Genomic DNA, 14,270 nt, shown 5'->3' with positions numbered 1-14,270 from the left:
GGAGGGGAATAGGGGTCTCCTAGCAGCTGTCAGCACTCTTAACTAACGACAGCTCCCAGAGTTCTTGGTGGAAAGCCATGACTCGTTAAAGTGGTGTCTTAGTGCTTTAAATATATGGCATGAATGTGTCCTCAATAAGTGTGTTGAGTTCAGTTCTGGGACAAGTCTGCTACTGCTGCCTGTTTGTTTTCCCCTGCCCAGAAACAAAATCCAGCACAGGCATCTGCTTCCAGCCCCTTTGGCTGAGTCACATGCATCATGGCAACTGACTGACTTTTGGGTGCGGGGATTAAGTGAGCTGTGCTAAAAATGATCAGACTCAGATCTGATTTGTTGGCATGCTCTAGCAAGTAAATGAGTGAAACCTTTACATGACTACATGACCCATTAGAGACTGATTTTCACAACACCTCAAACTTAATGTTTTCAAATCTGATCCACATATTCATCTGTGTTGATACAGCAGTGGGCTTCTTCTTTTTTGTGTACTGTCAGGTTTACAGTCCTCTGGAGCCAGTAGGATTCTTGAATTTATCACTAGCTTTATAGGACTATCTTTCTGTGATTGTGCATCACTACATCTTTGATTCATTGCTCTGGCTGTGTATAAGTGTGCCTCATTATTATTATTTCTTCGGGTGAGGGCTACTTTATCATAGTCCAAGCCCAATGCAGAAAACAACTCCAAAGTTTATGAAACGATGCATGTTTAGGGGGCATAACATATTTGTTTGATTATTTTGTGGTGTCTGAAAATACCATTTTGCAAGTTGCATGACATTTGGAAGATGCTGGAGCACACAGCTTTTGCTTTGGGCAACCAGGCCATCCTTTTTGTAAGCCACACTCTCTTTTCTTGTTGCCTGAATCAACCATTCCTAAGCAGCCAGTAGAACGCAAAAGTTATCAGTAACCTTGTAAAAATAATAATAAATAAAGCATTGAACCATAAGGCTGGGCGACATATCGACATATCATCCAAATCCAGTTTGAAGTCCATATCATGACATCAGTTTCATAATTTTTTGACCTGGCAATATATCACGAATCATGATGTGTTTGTGTGTGTGCTATGCAAAAATCACGATGGAGGAAAACCCGTGAAGCCAACTGATGCTTCTGTATAGCTCCATCCTTATTTCAGGCATTATGATATATTATAACACGATGTTTATCTGGTGATATATTGCGATATTGAAAACCGGATATTGCCCAGCCCTAGTGTACTGCAATCGCTGAGCCTTCTTTGAAAGGACGTTCCACCAGTTTGGTGGTGCCATCATGGAAAAGATCCAACTTCTGAAGTAACATCTTCAGACCTCTTAAAGCAAAGTATGTGCAGCACAACTTTAAATCTTCCCACAACCCAATCCCCTATTGCAGCAGGAAGAAAAGACGATTTATCTCCGAGTTGCTATTGAAAAGGTGTTATTTCTGCATCAACTGACAACGTTTAACTCTTTTTTTTAAAAAAAAAACCTTGACAAAGCAGAGCAGCCTACATAAGCCTCTCATTCTATATTAAGCCGAAAGAAATTAAGGTCTCAATTACACCCCAGGGATAATATATGGTGATATCATTTGTCAAAGAAGAGCAAATTGAGCTTGTTATGTTGGCATTGCTTTGGAAAGGGGCTGTCAGAGCAACACTTTAAACAGCGTAGAAAGGAATATTGTTCTTTTTGGCCCACTGTGTCAAGGCAGTGAGTGTCTTGGGACATGTTGAACAGCCCAAAGGCAGTTGGACTAATTTGACCAAGGCAGTAAAGTCCAATGGCTACCTGAAGAGCAATGGACACAAGCATAAAGCTGTGAAATGGGAAGAGGGATCAGGGAAAGAAAGGAGAGAAATGTGTGACTCCTGAGCATCAAGGAGTTAGAACATTAGAACATGGGTACCCCCAGTTTGTAGCCGGTAAGGGTTTGGTAATTCATTTATACTCTTTATCCTAATTCCCACTTTTTAAAAAGAGCATAATACCATAAACAATTCAAGAGAAAGCTGAAATGATTAAGAACTATCTTTTTATGCTCTTAAAATCAAACAAGATTTTAATTGGGTTGATGTTGCGAATGTCATTTTAAATTTAATTTAATCCTTCTGCATTGCTATACTCAAGGCAGTTTGCAACCCATAGAAATGAAAAAAGCATGCGGCAAAAACTACGCCCCACAAGAATTCAATCCAAATGAACCAGAATGAAAAGAAACAAATACTTTAAACCAATTAACATAAAACACAAACCTCCGTTTCACATAACATGAAATATATTTTTTAAGATAATCAACCCAGCAAAATGTCAGCAAATAGTAAATCGCATCCAACAGTGGAAACGAATAGTTTAATAATTATAAATGGTCAAAACAACAGTGGCAAAGACCCAAACGAAAGCTAGTTGGTCCACTGAGCAACCTATAGCAGTTGGACCCAGGAGATTAGCTCAGCCATTTAATTGACCATTTGAGCAGCCTTGGGAATTTTCCTGGAGCTGTGGTGAGAGATGAGAGAAGACGAATGAGACAAGAAGTGTGAAGTATTTCCCCCCATTATATCTGCTCAACAGACAACAAATAAGAATGAGAGTAAAACACAGGCAGTCCCTGGTGCACAGCATTGGAATGGGAAGAACATATTTCTATATTCTGTTTATGGAGGGGGTGGGGGAACTGCTTGAGAATGTGAACTTATGTGAATCTGTCATAGGCTTGCCAGTTTTAATTTGGCTCAGGAAAGATATAAATAGCCTTCTCTTTCCATACTTTCCTAAAATTGCTCATATTCTGTCATGCACTGAGGGGATTAGATAATGCTTTTTGTTGTGGTTTATAAAAATCGGAGGGCTTGCAGTTTTTCTTTTTTTAAAAAACCGCACACAATCAAACTACTTCCCTCAGTTACCATATTGTATTGCAATGACGGTATGCCTACAATGTGCAAAGGCAGTGCTTCCCCCACCCTAGAAGAATAGGGGCCGCTACTCACCATGAAGTTGTTACAGTAAGGGCCACACTTTTTAACAACAAAAAAGAGGTGCTGGTACTGCATACCCCTAGGTACCTCCTGGGGGGGGGGAGCACTGTGCATAGGGAATGCAGTTGTAGGTTAACCAGCAGCTGGTCTTGTGGCACATTAAAGACTAAGGCTGTGCTCAGGTAATTCAATGGGACTTACTTTTGAGTAGACATAGTTAGAGAGCCAGTGTGGTGTAGTGGTTAAGAGCGGTAGTCTTGTAATCTGGGGAACCGGGTTCGCGTCTCCGGTCCTCCACATGCAGCTGCTGGGTGACCTTGGGCCAGTCACACTTCTCTGAAGTCTCTCAGCCCCACTCACCTCACAGAGTGTTGTGGGGGAGGAAGGGAAAGGAGAATGTTAGCCGCTTTGAGACCCCTTAAAGGGAGTGAAAGGCGGGATATCAAATCCAAACTCCTCCTCCTCCTCCCCTTCTTCTTCTTCTTCTTCTTCTTCTTCTTCTTCTTCTACTGCAATGTTAGTCATACTTGGAGGTTGCTTAACTCCTAATATGACTTAGTTGGCTATCATCCCAAACAATTTATTTGTTTTAAAATAATTTTTATTAACAATTTCAGCAAAACAAAAATTTCAAAACATCTTCATTATTTCCCTCCCTTTCCCCTCATCCAACCCCTCCCCCCCCAGAGACTTCCCTCAGCTTCTCTCTCTGATTTCTCAGCACATAATTATTCTCTGCATGTTATAAACTTGCACATATCCTTACATTATCTATCTATCATGTTATCAACCAATAATTTTGTGTATGAAGATTCAAACCCTGCCAAGGAGTCCAGTTCATTTTCTTGTCTTTTTAGATAGTTTGTAAAAAGCTCCCATTCTTCCTTAAAGTCACAGTTGTCCTTGTCTCGCAATTTGTATGTCAATTTAGCCAGTTCTGCATAAGTCATCAATTTTTCTTGCCACTGTTCTTTCGTTGAGATTTCCTCATTCTTCAATCCTTTTGCTATCAAAACTCTTGCCGCTGTTGTAGCATACATAAATAAGTTCTTTATTTTTCTTGGCAGGTCTTGTCCTAGAATCCCTAACAAAAATGCTTCTTTCCTGTCCCTCACACTTTTTCAAGCCATGGATTATTTAATAGCCATAGGCCTGGGTAAAGAGGAATGTTTTTACCTGGAGCCTAAAGACATGAAGTGATAGCGCCAGGTGAGCCTCTCTGGAGAGAGCATTCCATAATTGGGGAGCCACCACAGAAAAGCCCCAGCCAGCATAACCAATGATCAGGTATGATGGGAGTGGTAGTCCAGTGACAACTGCAGACCTGAAGCTTCCCTGTCCCTGAAGCATGGGATTGGAAGTAACAGTGCTGGCTTAATACTTTTACCATAGCCCTTGATGAATTGGGTTTGATGCTTGGTCAAGTTAGTGGGCTGGCATGTACTGTAGAGTGTACAGCAAGGTAAGAGTGCCTTATCTATGAAAAATCTAGTTAGAAAATTGACACTGTGGGATTTAAGACTTCTTCAGTGCTTGCAGGTGTAACCCAAATCAATTTGTTTAGCACATTTGTATCACACATTCCTCTGAGGAGCTTAGGGCAAGATGTTTAAAGGTTACCCCAAGTGATCCTCACAACAAGCCTGTCTGGCTGAGAGCTTGTGACTTCCCCAAGGTCACCCTAGGAGTTTTATGGCTCACCATATGGGCTCCGTGTTATTCACCCTACAGGCTATTTGGTATTTTGTGCCCTCAGCGATTGTTTTGCTGCTAATCTTGTCTGTATTTCATTTGCTACAGTGAGCATACAAATAGTCTTCTTCGACAATGGAAAGATACAGGGTGAACTCTTGCCTTCTCGTGAGTCACTCAGAGTTTTAAAAAACCCCAGCAACAACCTTTTTCACACTTCTAGCACCTCCACTCACCACCCAGTGTGCCGTCCAAAGCTTTTAGCGTCTTGCTTAGGTCAGCATAAGTAAAAGTTCAAATCCCAAGTGTTTTTATTTATTCAGACTAGGGCTATTGGGAAATGGCTCCTTGGATTTGCCACCCCATTTGCAGAAGGTGAACTGGTGGTGGTGATGAGCTATCTCACCAATTTTTCAGAGTCAGAGGAGAAAGTAGTGAATGGGATGAGGAGCAAGGAAAGGCCTTTAAATTTCATTAGTTTAGTGTGGTGAGCGGCTGCTCCTTCTCTCCCTTCCAGTTCCTCCATTTCTAGTCTGTTTGTGTGTGGCAAGATGGGGAAATTGGAAATGATTCCTACCAGCCATGATGGTTACAATTTCATACCCTCCAACATTTCTCCGAAGAAAACAAGGCCGTCCCATAATGATAATTTTACTATTTATACCCCACACATCTTACTGGGTTGCCCCAGCCACTCTGAGCAGCTTCCGACTTATATAAAAACATATTAAAACATTAAAAAAACTTCGCTGTGCAGGATTGCCTTCAGACAGCTTGGGGGTTGGATAACTCCATACCCTCCAACGTTTCTTCAATGAAACTAGGGACATCCTAAGGAAAAGTGGGACATTCCAGGATCAAATCAGAAACCGGGCGGCTTCTCAAAATCAGGGACATCCCTGGAAAACAGAGACACTTGGAGGGTCCGTAATTTAACTCCACTGTCAGAATACTGGTTGCTGGGAATCCAAATTAGGGAGAGTGCTGTTGCGCTCAGGTCCTGTTTGTGGGTTTTTCACAGGCACTGTGAGAACAGGGTGCTGGACCAGATGGGCCATTGACCTAATCCAGCAGGTCTCTTCTTATATTGTTAGAACAGAACAATAGCTGAAAATTAAAGAGAAAAAAGATAATTACTTTCCCGGCTTTTCATATACCAGTTTTGCTAACGATGCCTTAGTCTTACGCAGAAGCAGCACACCGTAAATGTACTCTTACAGCACAATCCAATTCATGTTTACTCAGACTAAGTCCTACATTGCTCAATGGAACTAACTCTGCATGGGATTTTAGAAATACAATCGTACCCTGGAAGTCGAACACCTTAGTTCCCAAACGTTTTGGCTCCTGAACGTCGCAAACCCGGAAGTGACTGTTCCGGTTTGTGAACTATTTTTGGAAGCCGAACGTTCAACGGGGCTTTTGCGACTTCTGGTTGGCTGCAGGACTTCTGGTTGGCTGCAGGAAGCTCCTGCAGCCAATCAGAAGCTGTGCTTTGATTTTTGAATGTTTTGGAAGTCAAATGGACTTCCGGAATGGATTCCTTCAACTTCCAAGATAGGACTGTATAGTAGGTTTTCTGCTATAATTTCCAGTAGGAATGCACTGCTTTTCAAAAGTAGCACTTGTGCTCATCTATTTTTGAATCTTTGCTTCCTTCTTTCTTTTCTGCATGATAGTGTGTCTTACATTTGCCTTTAGTGAATTTCATATTGTTTTAGCCCCAGTCTCTGCTCTATCAGAATCCTAAAGTGTTTGTGATCCCTCTTCATTTCATGCCATCTGTCACTTTGATAAGAGAACCTATTCCTTCATTCCAAACAAACAGCAAAAACCGAACAGCACAAAGGTAAACCTGGGCTATTTTATTTTTTGACAGTTGTCCATTCATAATCACTGCTATAACTCCATTGGCATTCAATTTGGCTGCCAAAGGGTCACCAGCATTTATAGTTGGCTTTGACCATCCGTAGCAGGTCACTGCATGACAGTGGTTCCATATGGCTCTGTAGATGTCATGAGCCCCACGGAACCATAATGGAAGGAAAGGTTGAATCCTGAGGAGGAATTGGAGGAGCTCAGGGAGTTGGAATCAGGTGACCCTGAGGAATGTGGGGAAGGTGAAATTGGGACACCAAGAAGTGTCTGAGAGCAGGGAGGTCAGTAGTCCATGCCTTCCTTGGCCAAGTACATTCTTTCTGCAGCACCCCTGTGGGTCTCAGGAGCCCAGTTCTGTCACTTCTTGCCTGCAGAGCTGGCAGCCTCTCACGCTTTTTTGAACACCCTTCTTTGTGGAGTGTTTCCTCAGCCTCCTCTCTTCTTCTCTCTCCTTGGGAGGCCTCTAGGCAGCTGCAGCTGCCACCCCTGGCCTCTGAGCTGCCCCACCTGCCCCCAAAAGAGGTGTCTCCTTACACAGGGGCCTGGGAAGAGGCTGCACCCAGTCTTAGTGGCCCAGTGGAGACTGGCCAAAGGTGAACATTAGGTCAGTACCTTACCTTGGGAAGCAGCAGTGGGCGCTGCTGGGCCTGCAGGGTGGAAAGGCTCCCCTTCAGCACCGGGCACTCAGCTCCCAGGCACACCTTGCACATAGGAAGCACAAGAAAGGCCAGCACAGCACTTGGCTGCCTGCCTGCCGAGTCTCCCACTTGTCTGTTCATTCCCAACAGCAAGGGATGGTGGACTAGCTGGCTAGACTCCCTCGCCCGCTTGCTTGCTTGCTCCAAGGCCGCTTCAGCTCCTGGCAACCAGCACCCCCTGGCCAGCCCCAGAGGCACCATTCTCCTGGGGAGCTAGTAGCCAGGGCTGCTGCAACAAATAACCCTGGAAGACTTTGAGAGGCAAGAGGGCATCAGAGGAGGGAGGGAAGGAAAGAAGGACAGAGGCCAGTGTTGCCCTCAAGGCACCCCAGGGTGCCACGGCACACTGGTTGAAAACTACTGGTCTAGGGAATGGAGAACAGAATCGGGGGGGGGGGATGATGGTCAAGCAGGTTGGCAGAGGAGTCAGATACCTCGTGCTGTGGAGCTGCCCCCTGGCACCTACACCTGTCAGTGGGGAGGTAAATGGGAGTAAATCAGATACTAAGTTGGCACAGACAACTGGCCTCCGTCTGCAAGGACATGAAGACATCAGCATGAGCAAACCTTGCAGACTCAGCCCATTCAAAGGAAGGCACATTTGCAGACCCTCCAAGTGTCCCTATTTTCTAGGGGTTTCCCTGATTTAGAGAAGCCATCCCGGTTTCTGATTTGATCCTGGAATGTCCCTTAGGTTGTCCCTATTTTCATCGGAGAAATGTTGGATGGTATGCATTGGCTTGCCCAGTCTGGGACCCCTGCGACTTCAGAAGGAAAGCGCAGGGTGTGTGCCGCTTGTTGGATCAATACTTAGCTTGCACTTAGCCATGTATCTATACTTCTTCTGTACTGGCTGCTCCTTGAAACCAAGCTGGGAGTTCTTGGTCTGGCAGTAGATGGCTTTGCAGAGAATCACCTCTCAGCTGGCAAATATCCCCTTTCTACTGCCCTGGGCTTCTGCTGCGGGAAGCTTTAGCCCAATATTGGTGGATGAAGTACATTCTTAGAATGCATGAGATCCCATATTCAATCTTGGTGTCTCCAGGAGCTAAAAGGATCACCTAGCAAGTGACAGGAGAGACCTCTCCCCAAGACCCCAGAGAGGCCCTGCCACTCAGTGCAGATAGAACTGGGTTATTTGGATGATGCCTGGAGTAATTCTGATTCCTATGTGTTTGTAAGGATATTCACTCTTTATTTTCTTGTAGCATTAAGGCACACGCTTCTTTCTGTAGTCATATGCTTGGCTGACATCCAGAATGCGGTTATTTCACCAATGGGACTCGCATAATGGGAAGTAGGTGATTTCAGGAGTAGAGCCAAGAATTTAAAATGGGAAGCTAAAATAAAAGCTGAGCATTATCTCTGCAGTTTGGAAAGTTGCTTCATGTTTAATGCACATTTTTATTTGCTTCATAGTTAACACTAGTAAAGCACAAAGGACTGCACGGTTGTAGGCCATTTTTCTAAATATCTACAAATTACTTTGCTTTACTGACTCGTTGTCCCCCCCCCCACCTTTGTGCTCAATTAACCAAGACCCCAGAGGTTTAATGGTTTGTTTAAGCATTCAGCAAAAGCTGCATATGTGTTTTTCATGAAAGAAAAACAACAATGGAAGAAATGTAATTATTACAAATTCATGAATTAAAAACGAAACAGCAGTATTTCTGTTTTCCCAGAAACATATGTTAATATGAAAAACATATATTAATGGGCAAAAGAAATGAGATTTTCCACTGCATTAAGCAAGCCTAAACAAAAATGTTGGCGCAAATGATATTTAAGCATGACTGAACAAACTTTTCCATAAATGCCTGATGACCAGAATTAAGCAATAATTTATTTCCAAAAATATTCATTAACATGGGACACTTTAAATATAAGCAATTTGAAGGGAGAAGCATGTCTCCTACAAGGCATATGTTTCTTGCTTTGTGATGTGCTCTGATATTTTTTGTTCTCTTATAACAAACTATTACTCAAACCTTGACAGTAATCAGAATACCTATTAAGACCGTTCCTTAACCCTCCAGCTACACCTATCCAGTATTCAGACTTGATCCAGGGTTGTGTTGTTGTTTCATTTGTTTAAATCCCTTTTCTACTAGAAAGGTAGTAAGATACTGTAATGGTTCTAGGGGTTGCTCGTGCATAAGTTGTCGCCACTCCTGGCTAGGTTACCTGGTTGAACCCTTTCTGTCTGGACAGCCTCAAGTTCCGTGGCTGCCTCAGTCGCTGGCAGAATCCGTCAGTGGGCGTTTCTTGAACCTCTTCCAGCATAAGAGCTGTTTGACGCCCAGTCTCCTCCTATTCTCCCTGCGCGGAAGTCTTCTGCGCAGGGTGGGTGTGGGCAGCGGAGTCCCCGTGCTCTCTCCGCTGGCCTCCAGCGAGGAGTCCTGGAGCCACCTCTCCGATTCCCCCATCTGCCCCCCTTCTCCACTGGTGTTACACTGATTTCCTTCCCCAACGGATGGGCTGCCTCTCTCCCTGCTGGGACCCTCTCCGGCATCCCTCTGGAGCCTTCTCTCTGCCTCCAGCTCCGATGGCAGTTCCCTGACAGATACCATTGGATGCCATTTTGAAGCAAGATGGTGGACCAAAATGTCCCAAACTGTTCAATTTGGAACATCTCTGAAGATGACATCACCAAATTTGGCACAATAACATGTGCAGAGGGCAGTGACCAAGATGATTGAGGGTCTGGAAACCAAGCCTTATAAGGAACAGTTGAGATAGTTAGGTATGTTTAGCTTGGGAAAGAGGAGACTGAGAGGAAATATGATAGCCATCTTCACATATCTCAAGGGCTGTCACATGGAGGAGGGAACAAGCTTGTTTTCTGCTGCTCCAGACGGTAGGGCCGAAACGCATTATTATTATTCAGATTCAAATTACAAGAAATGACATTCCAATTAAATCATTCTCAACAGTGCATGTTTTTTTTTCAACTCTTCAGTTTCAATCACTTGAATCCTGGTGTGCTCCTATATGTACATCTGAAATGTTGCTCTCTTTTTATGCTGCTGGATGGAAGGTTTTCTGAAATAGGAGAGCTTGCGCATTGCCTGAAAGCTGAGTTACATGGGGATATTGCTAAAACAGCAGCAACCCAGTATTCTCTGGTGAGCCTTCTTCCTTGCTAATGGACCAGGCTCTGCTTGCTAGAGACACAAATACAACTGGATGGTCTGGTTGCATGGAGCCCATATACTCAAGCAGCTGTTCTTCCATAGGTGGTCCTTTGCAGAAAAATGTGCTCAGTGCACTGATATCAGAAGGCAGGACTAGCACTGTGGTATGACAAACGTGGTCCCACTCAAATCATGAGTGGCCAAAATATTTCTGATGCTTTGGTGTATGTACAGTGGTACCTCAGGTTAAGTACATACTTAATTCGTTCCGGAGGTCCATTCTTAACCTGAAACTGTTCGTAACCTGAAGCACTACTTTAGCTAATGGGGCCTCCTGCTGCTGCCGCGCCACTGGAGCCCAATTTTTGTTCTTATCCTGAAGCAAAGTTCTTAACTGGAAGCACTATTTCTGGGTTAGTGGAGTGTGTAACCTGAAGCGTATGTAACCTGAAGCGTATGTAACCTGAGGTACCGCTGTATTGGATTGGATTGTGTTGTATATGCTGTATGTCACCAGGAGTGGGGATCTTATTGTGGCACACAGATTTTAAAATATAAATAGCTCCAGAAAGATACCTTTTTAAAAAACCAAACAAACCCCCGAACACTCACCTTTTCTGTTGTTGCTTGTCAGACCCCACCTTGTGTGAATAAGAAGGGGCTTAATGGAAAAGTCTGAAAGGGATTTTGCTCAAGTGTCTGCTGGTATTGCTGATCCTAGTTGTATAATTAGTGTGATGTTTTTGTTAATCTTGCTTTAATGTTTTAATTAGAGTTAGGGTGTTGTTTGTTTCCCAGAGGTGCATCACATTTTGGAGCAAGGTGGAGAAGAATCAGAGGAGCAGTCAAATTGCAACGTCTGCACAGCTCTTAATTAATTTCTTGTTTTTAATGGGGATTACAAGAAATGCCATACTTTCAGAGCCTAGGCGTTAGCCAATTTCAGTGTGAAATTAAAAAAAATGTGTACCCCAAAGGGTTGGAAACTGAGGACGTTTTGTAATGGCAAACCAATGGAATGTATAAACATTTAAAGAGGGAATAGGAAAAGAAAATGCCAGAGGGAGGAGGTTTATATGCCATGTCCCATCTGTTTCTTGGGATAATCTCATAACCAGGAGGTACCCAGGGTAACCTAATACAGGAAAACCATGAGCAGGTAGGTTATCCGGGGTCTTGAATTTGCAGCAATCTGGTGATAACATGTATGTTTTTAAAATTATGGAGCCATTTTTTACCATTTGCATAATACCTGTGCCGCAATCCAGAGACAATATTAATTCCTAAATCCTATTTAGATCAAGGCCGATTAATGGATTTCAGCACAACCTTCTTTCAACTGGGCCCATGGAGCCATATCCAACTTCCTCCTTTCACGATCGCCAAGATCCCTTGTGCTAAACGGAAGTTGCACTATTGAAAGAGTGTTTGTAAAACAACTGGTTCATGTTGTACAGCAATCTTTGAAAATGCATTTGTGTTTTCCCTTGCACAGTAGCTGATTCTTGCTGTGCAATCTGTTGCACGGCAGTCTTCAACAATGTTTTTCTGTTTTCCCTTGTGCAACAACATTCCCCCAGTGTAACAAGTATACCACTAGGTGACTTTAACTTAGCTCTACATGGGATACAACCCCCAGTCTCCATCCTTCTGCCTGTTTATAGAACGCACTGTATTTATAGAATGCCATGTCTTTGGTCTGCCCAGGCTTCACCTTGGACGTCTAAAGCTCAAGGTTATGGTTGACAAAAGACATGGAATAATTTAATGCCGAATGCTAATCAGCTTGTTTTGTTTTGCTTCGTTCTTCTAGGGCATCAGCAGCCTGTTCAGCTCCCTTAAAGTAGTCAGGCTGCTCCGGCTTGGTCGCGTGGCTCGGAAACTGGACCACTATATTGAGTATGGAGCAGCTGTCTTGGTTCTGCTGGTGTGCGTCTTTGGTCTTGCAGCCCACTGGCTGGCCTGCATTTGGTACAGTATCGGGGACTATGAAGTTATCAATGAGGATAAAAACACAATACGGAATGAAAGTTGGCTCTACCAGCTGGGCGAATCCATTGGATCACCGTATCAGTTTAACAGGTCAGGAAGTGGAAAATGGGAAGGAGGCCCAAGCAAGGATTCTGTTTATATCTCATCGTTATACTTTACAATGACTAGTCTCACCAGTGTTGGATTTGGGAACATTGCACCAACCACGGATGGAGAGAAGATCTTTGCTGTTGCTATGATGATGATCGGCTGTAAGTATTACGGGATTAATTTCTACTACACAGTGTTTCAGACTGCAACATTCAATATGCTGGAAATAATGAGCAAGTCAAATGATTTCTTAAGGATGCAGAGACTGACTTTGTGATGGATTGAGTCTATTGGTTAGAGCGTGGTGCTGATAATGCCAAGTTTTGCAAGTTTGCAAGTTTTATGCCTGTATTGGATGGATGCAGATTCCTGCATGGCAGGGGGTTGGACTAGATGATCCTTGGGGTCCCTTCCAATGCTATGATTCTATCATCACCTTCATAGATCCAGCTCCCAACTTTTTGTCATTAGTAACAGTTTCCCCTCCCCTCCTGAGGGTGATTTTGAAGGGAACAGCCAGAGTGGTATAGTATAGGGTTGCCCTATTTAAAAAAGTAAAATTCCCAACACCCACTTTTTTAAGGAAGACCCCCAAATTGTTTGAGCTTTTTTTTTTAAAAGGAAACCACCAAAATTGTTGGGCTTTTTTGGGGAACAAAAAAAGAGAGAGTTTAAGCTTCTGGAGCTGTTTCCACTGCTTTTTCCATCGTGTTGCTATCCCCGCCCCCTATTTCTACACTCTAAAATGAGGCCGTGTTAGGAATTTTCTAGATAGATATTTTCTAGATACTAGAATGGCAAGTCTAGTATAGTGGTTACGGAACCTGGGAGACCAGGGTTCAAACCCCCTCAACTGTGAAGCTCACTGGGTGACCCTGAGCTGCTGACTCACTCTCAACCTAACCTACCTCACGGGGTTGTTGTGAGGATAAAATGGGGAGAAGGAGAAGTCTGCCGGCCACCTCAAGCTCCCCACAGGAAAGGTGGGATATAAATGTAATGAAGGAATAAATATATACCTCACTACATGGTGAATGTACCAGCAATCAAAATCAGGACTCATCTAAGTCATTGTCAAGTAAAATAGATCATGTGGCTTGGCCCTAACATGCATATTTAGGGCCTTTGCCCCTTTTACATTTTCGTTGGTAAAATCGTCGTAGACACATAATCAAACCAATGGTAAACTCTTTACCATACCACAGATTACAGCTGTTGAACACATGTTTAAATCTAATTGAAATCAGTGGAGTATCAAAGTGCTTGAAAAGTGACCTATTGTTTAGTGCAGAATAAGGAGAAATCACAACGGGAGGAATTCAAAATCATGTTTTTTCTGATCATTCTAGGAGTGCAAGCGTTTCTGCTTGCCAGGCGGAAGCAGTCCCCTTTCCCCTCCTCTCTGTTTTTTGGGTGAGGTAGGGGCATGCTGGAGGAGGAGGGGGGGCGGAGAAGCCCTATTGCACTCACGAGAGCCCTGGTGCTGGCATCTGATGGCCCAGAGGATTAGTTGAATCTGACCCAATTCCAATCAAAATGTTGGGTTTTTGTTGTATCTAGTGATATCAGGTTGCATAGTTTTCAGTGCAATCCCATACACATTTTACTCAGAATAATCTCACTGAGTTCAGTGGGGTTTACGCAGTGTATAGGATTGCTTAGAAACAACAGCACTTTAATTAAACTACTTACTGTAGGCACTATATAAACTTTAGAGCTCCTAGTTACCTGGTTTGATTGTTTCTCTCCCATATATAACCCTATGGAAATACACGGAAAAGTGGCAGGTTGGTTTCCTCATTTTATGGACAGAGA

The 14,270-nt window shown here is 43.5% G+C and overlaps 1 protein-coding gene across 4 annotated transcripts in view; it reads left to right on the top strand.

Annotated features, from left to right (window-relative positions):
• KCNH1 (potassium voltage-gated channel subfamily H member 1) overlaps positions 1–14,270 on the top strand; it is a 236,755-nt gene that overhangs the window by 58,445 nt on the left and 164,040 nt on the right. For all 4 annotated transcript variants that reach the window (XM_083433006.1, XM_083433005.1, XM_083433004.1 and 1 more), the window contains exon 7: positions 12,187–12,616. In XM_083433006.1, coding sequence (XP_083289132.1) covers positions 12,187–12,616 — 430 coding nt within the window. The remainder of the gene's footprint in view (positions 1–12,186; positions 12,617–14,270) is intronic.

Source organism: Podarcis tiliguerta (assembly GCF_965153285.1).
Source record: "Podarcis tiliguerta genome assembly, chromosome: 3".
In the NCBI taxonomy this organism is placed as follows: Eukaryota; Metazoa; Chordata; class Lepidosauria; order Squamata; family Lacertidae; genus Podarcis; species Podarcis tiliguerta.
The sequence above is the reverse complement of the archived record's forward strand: the minus strand, read 5'-3'. Positions and strand labels throughout refer to the sequence as shown.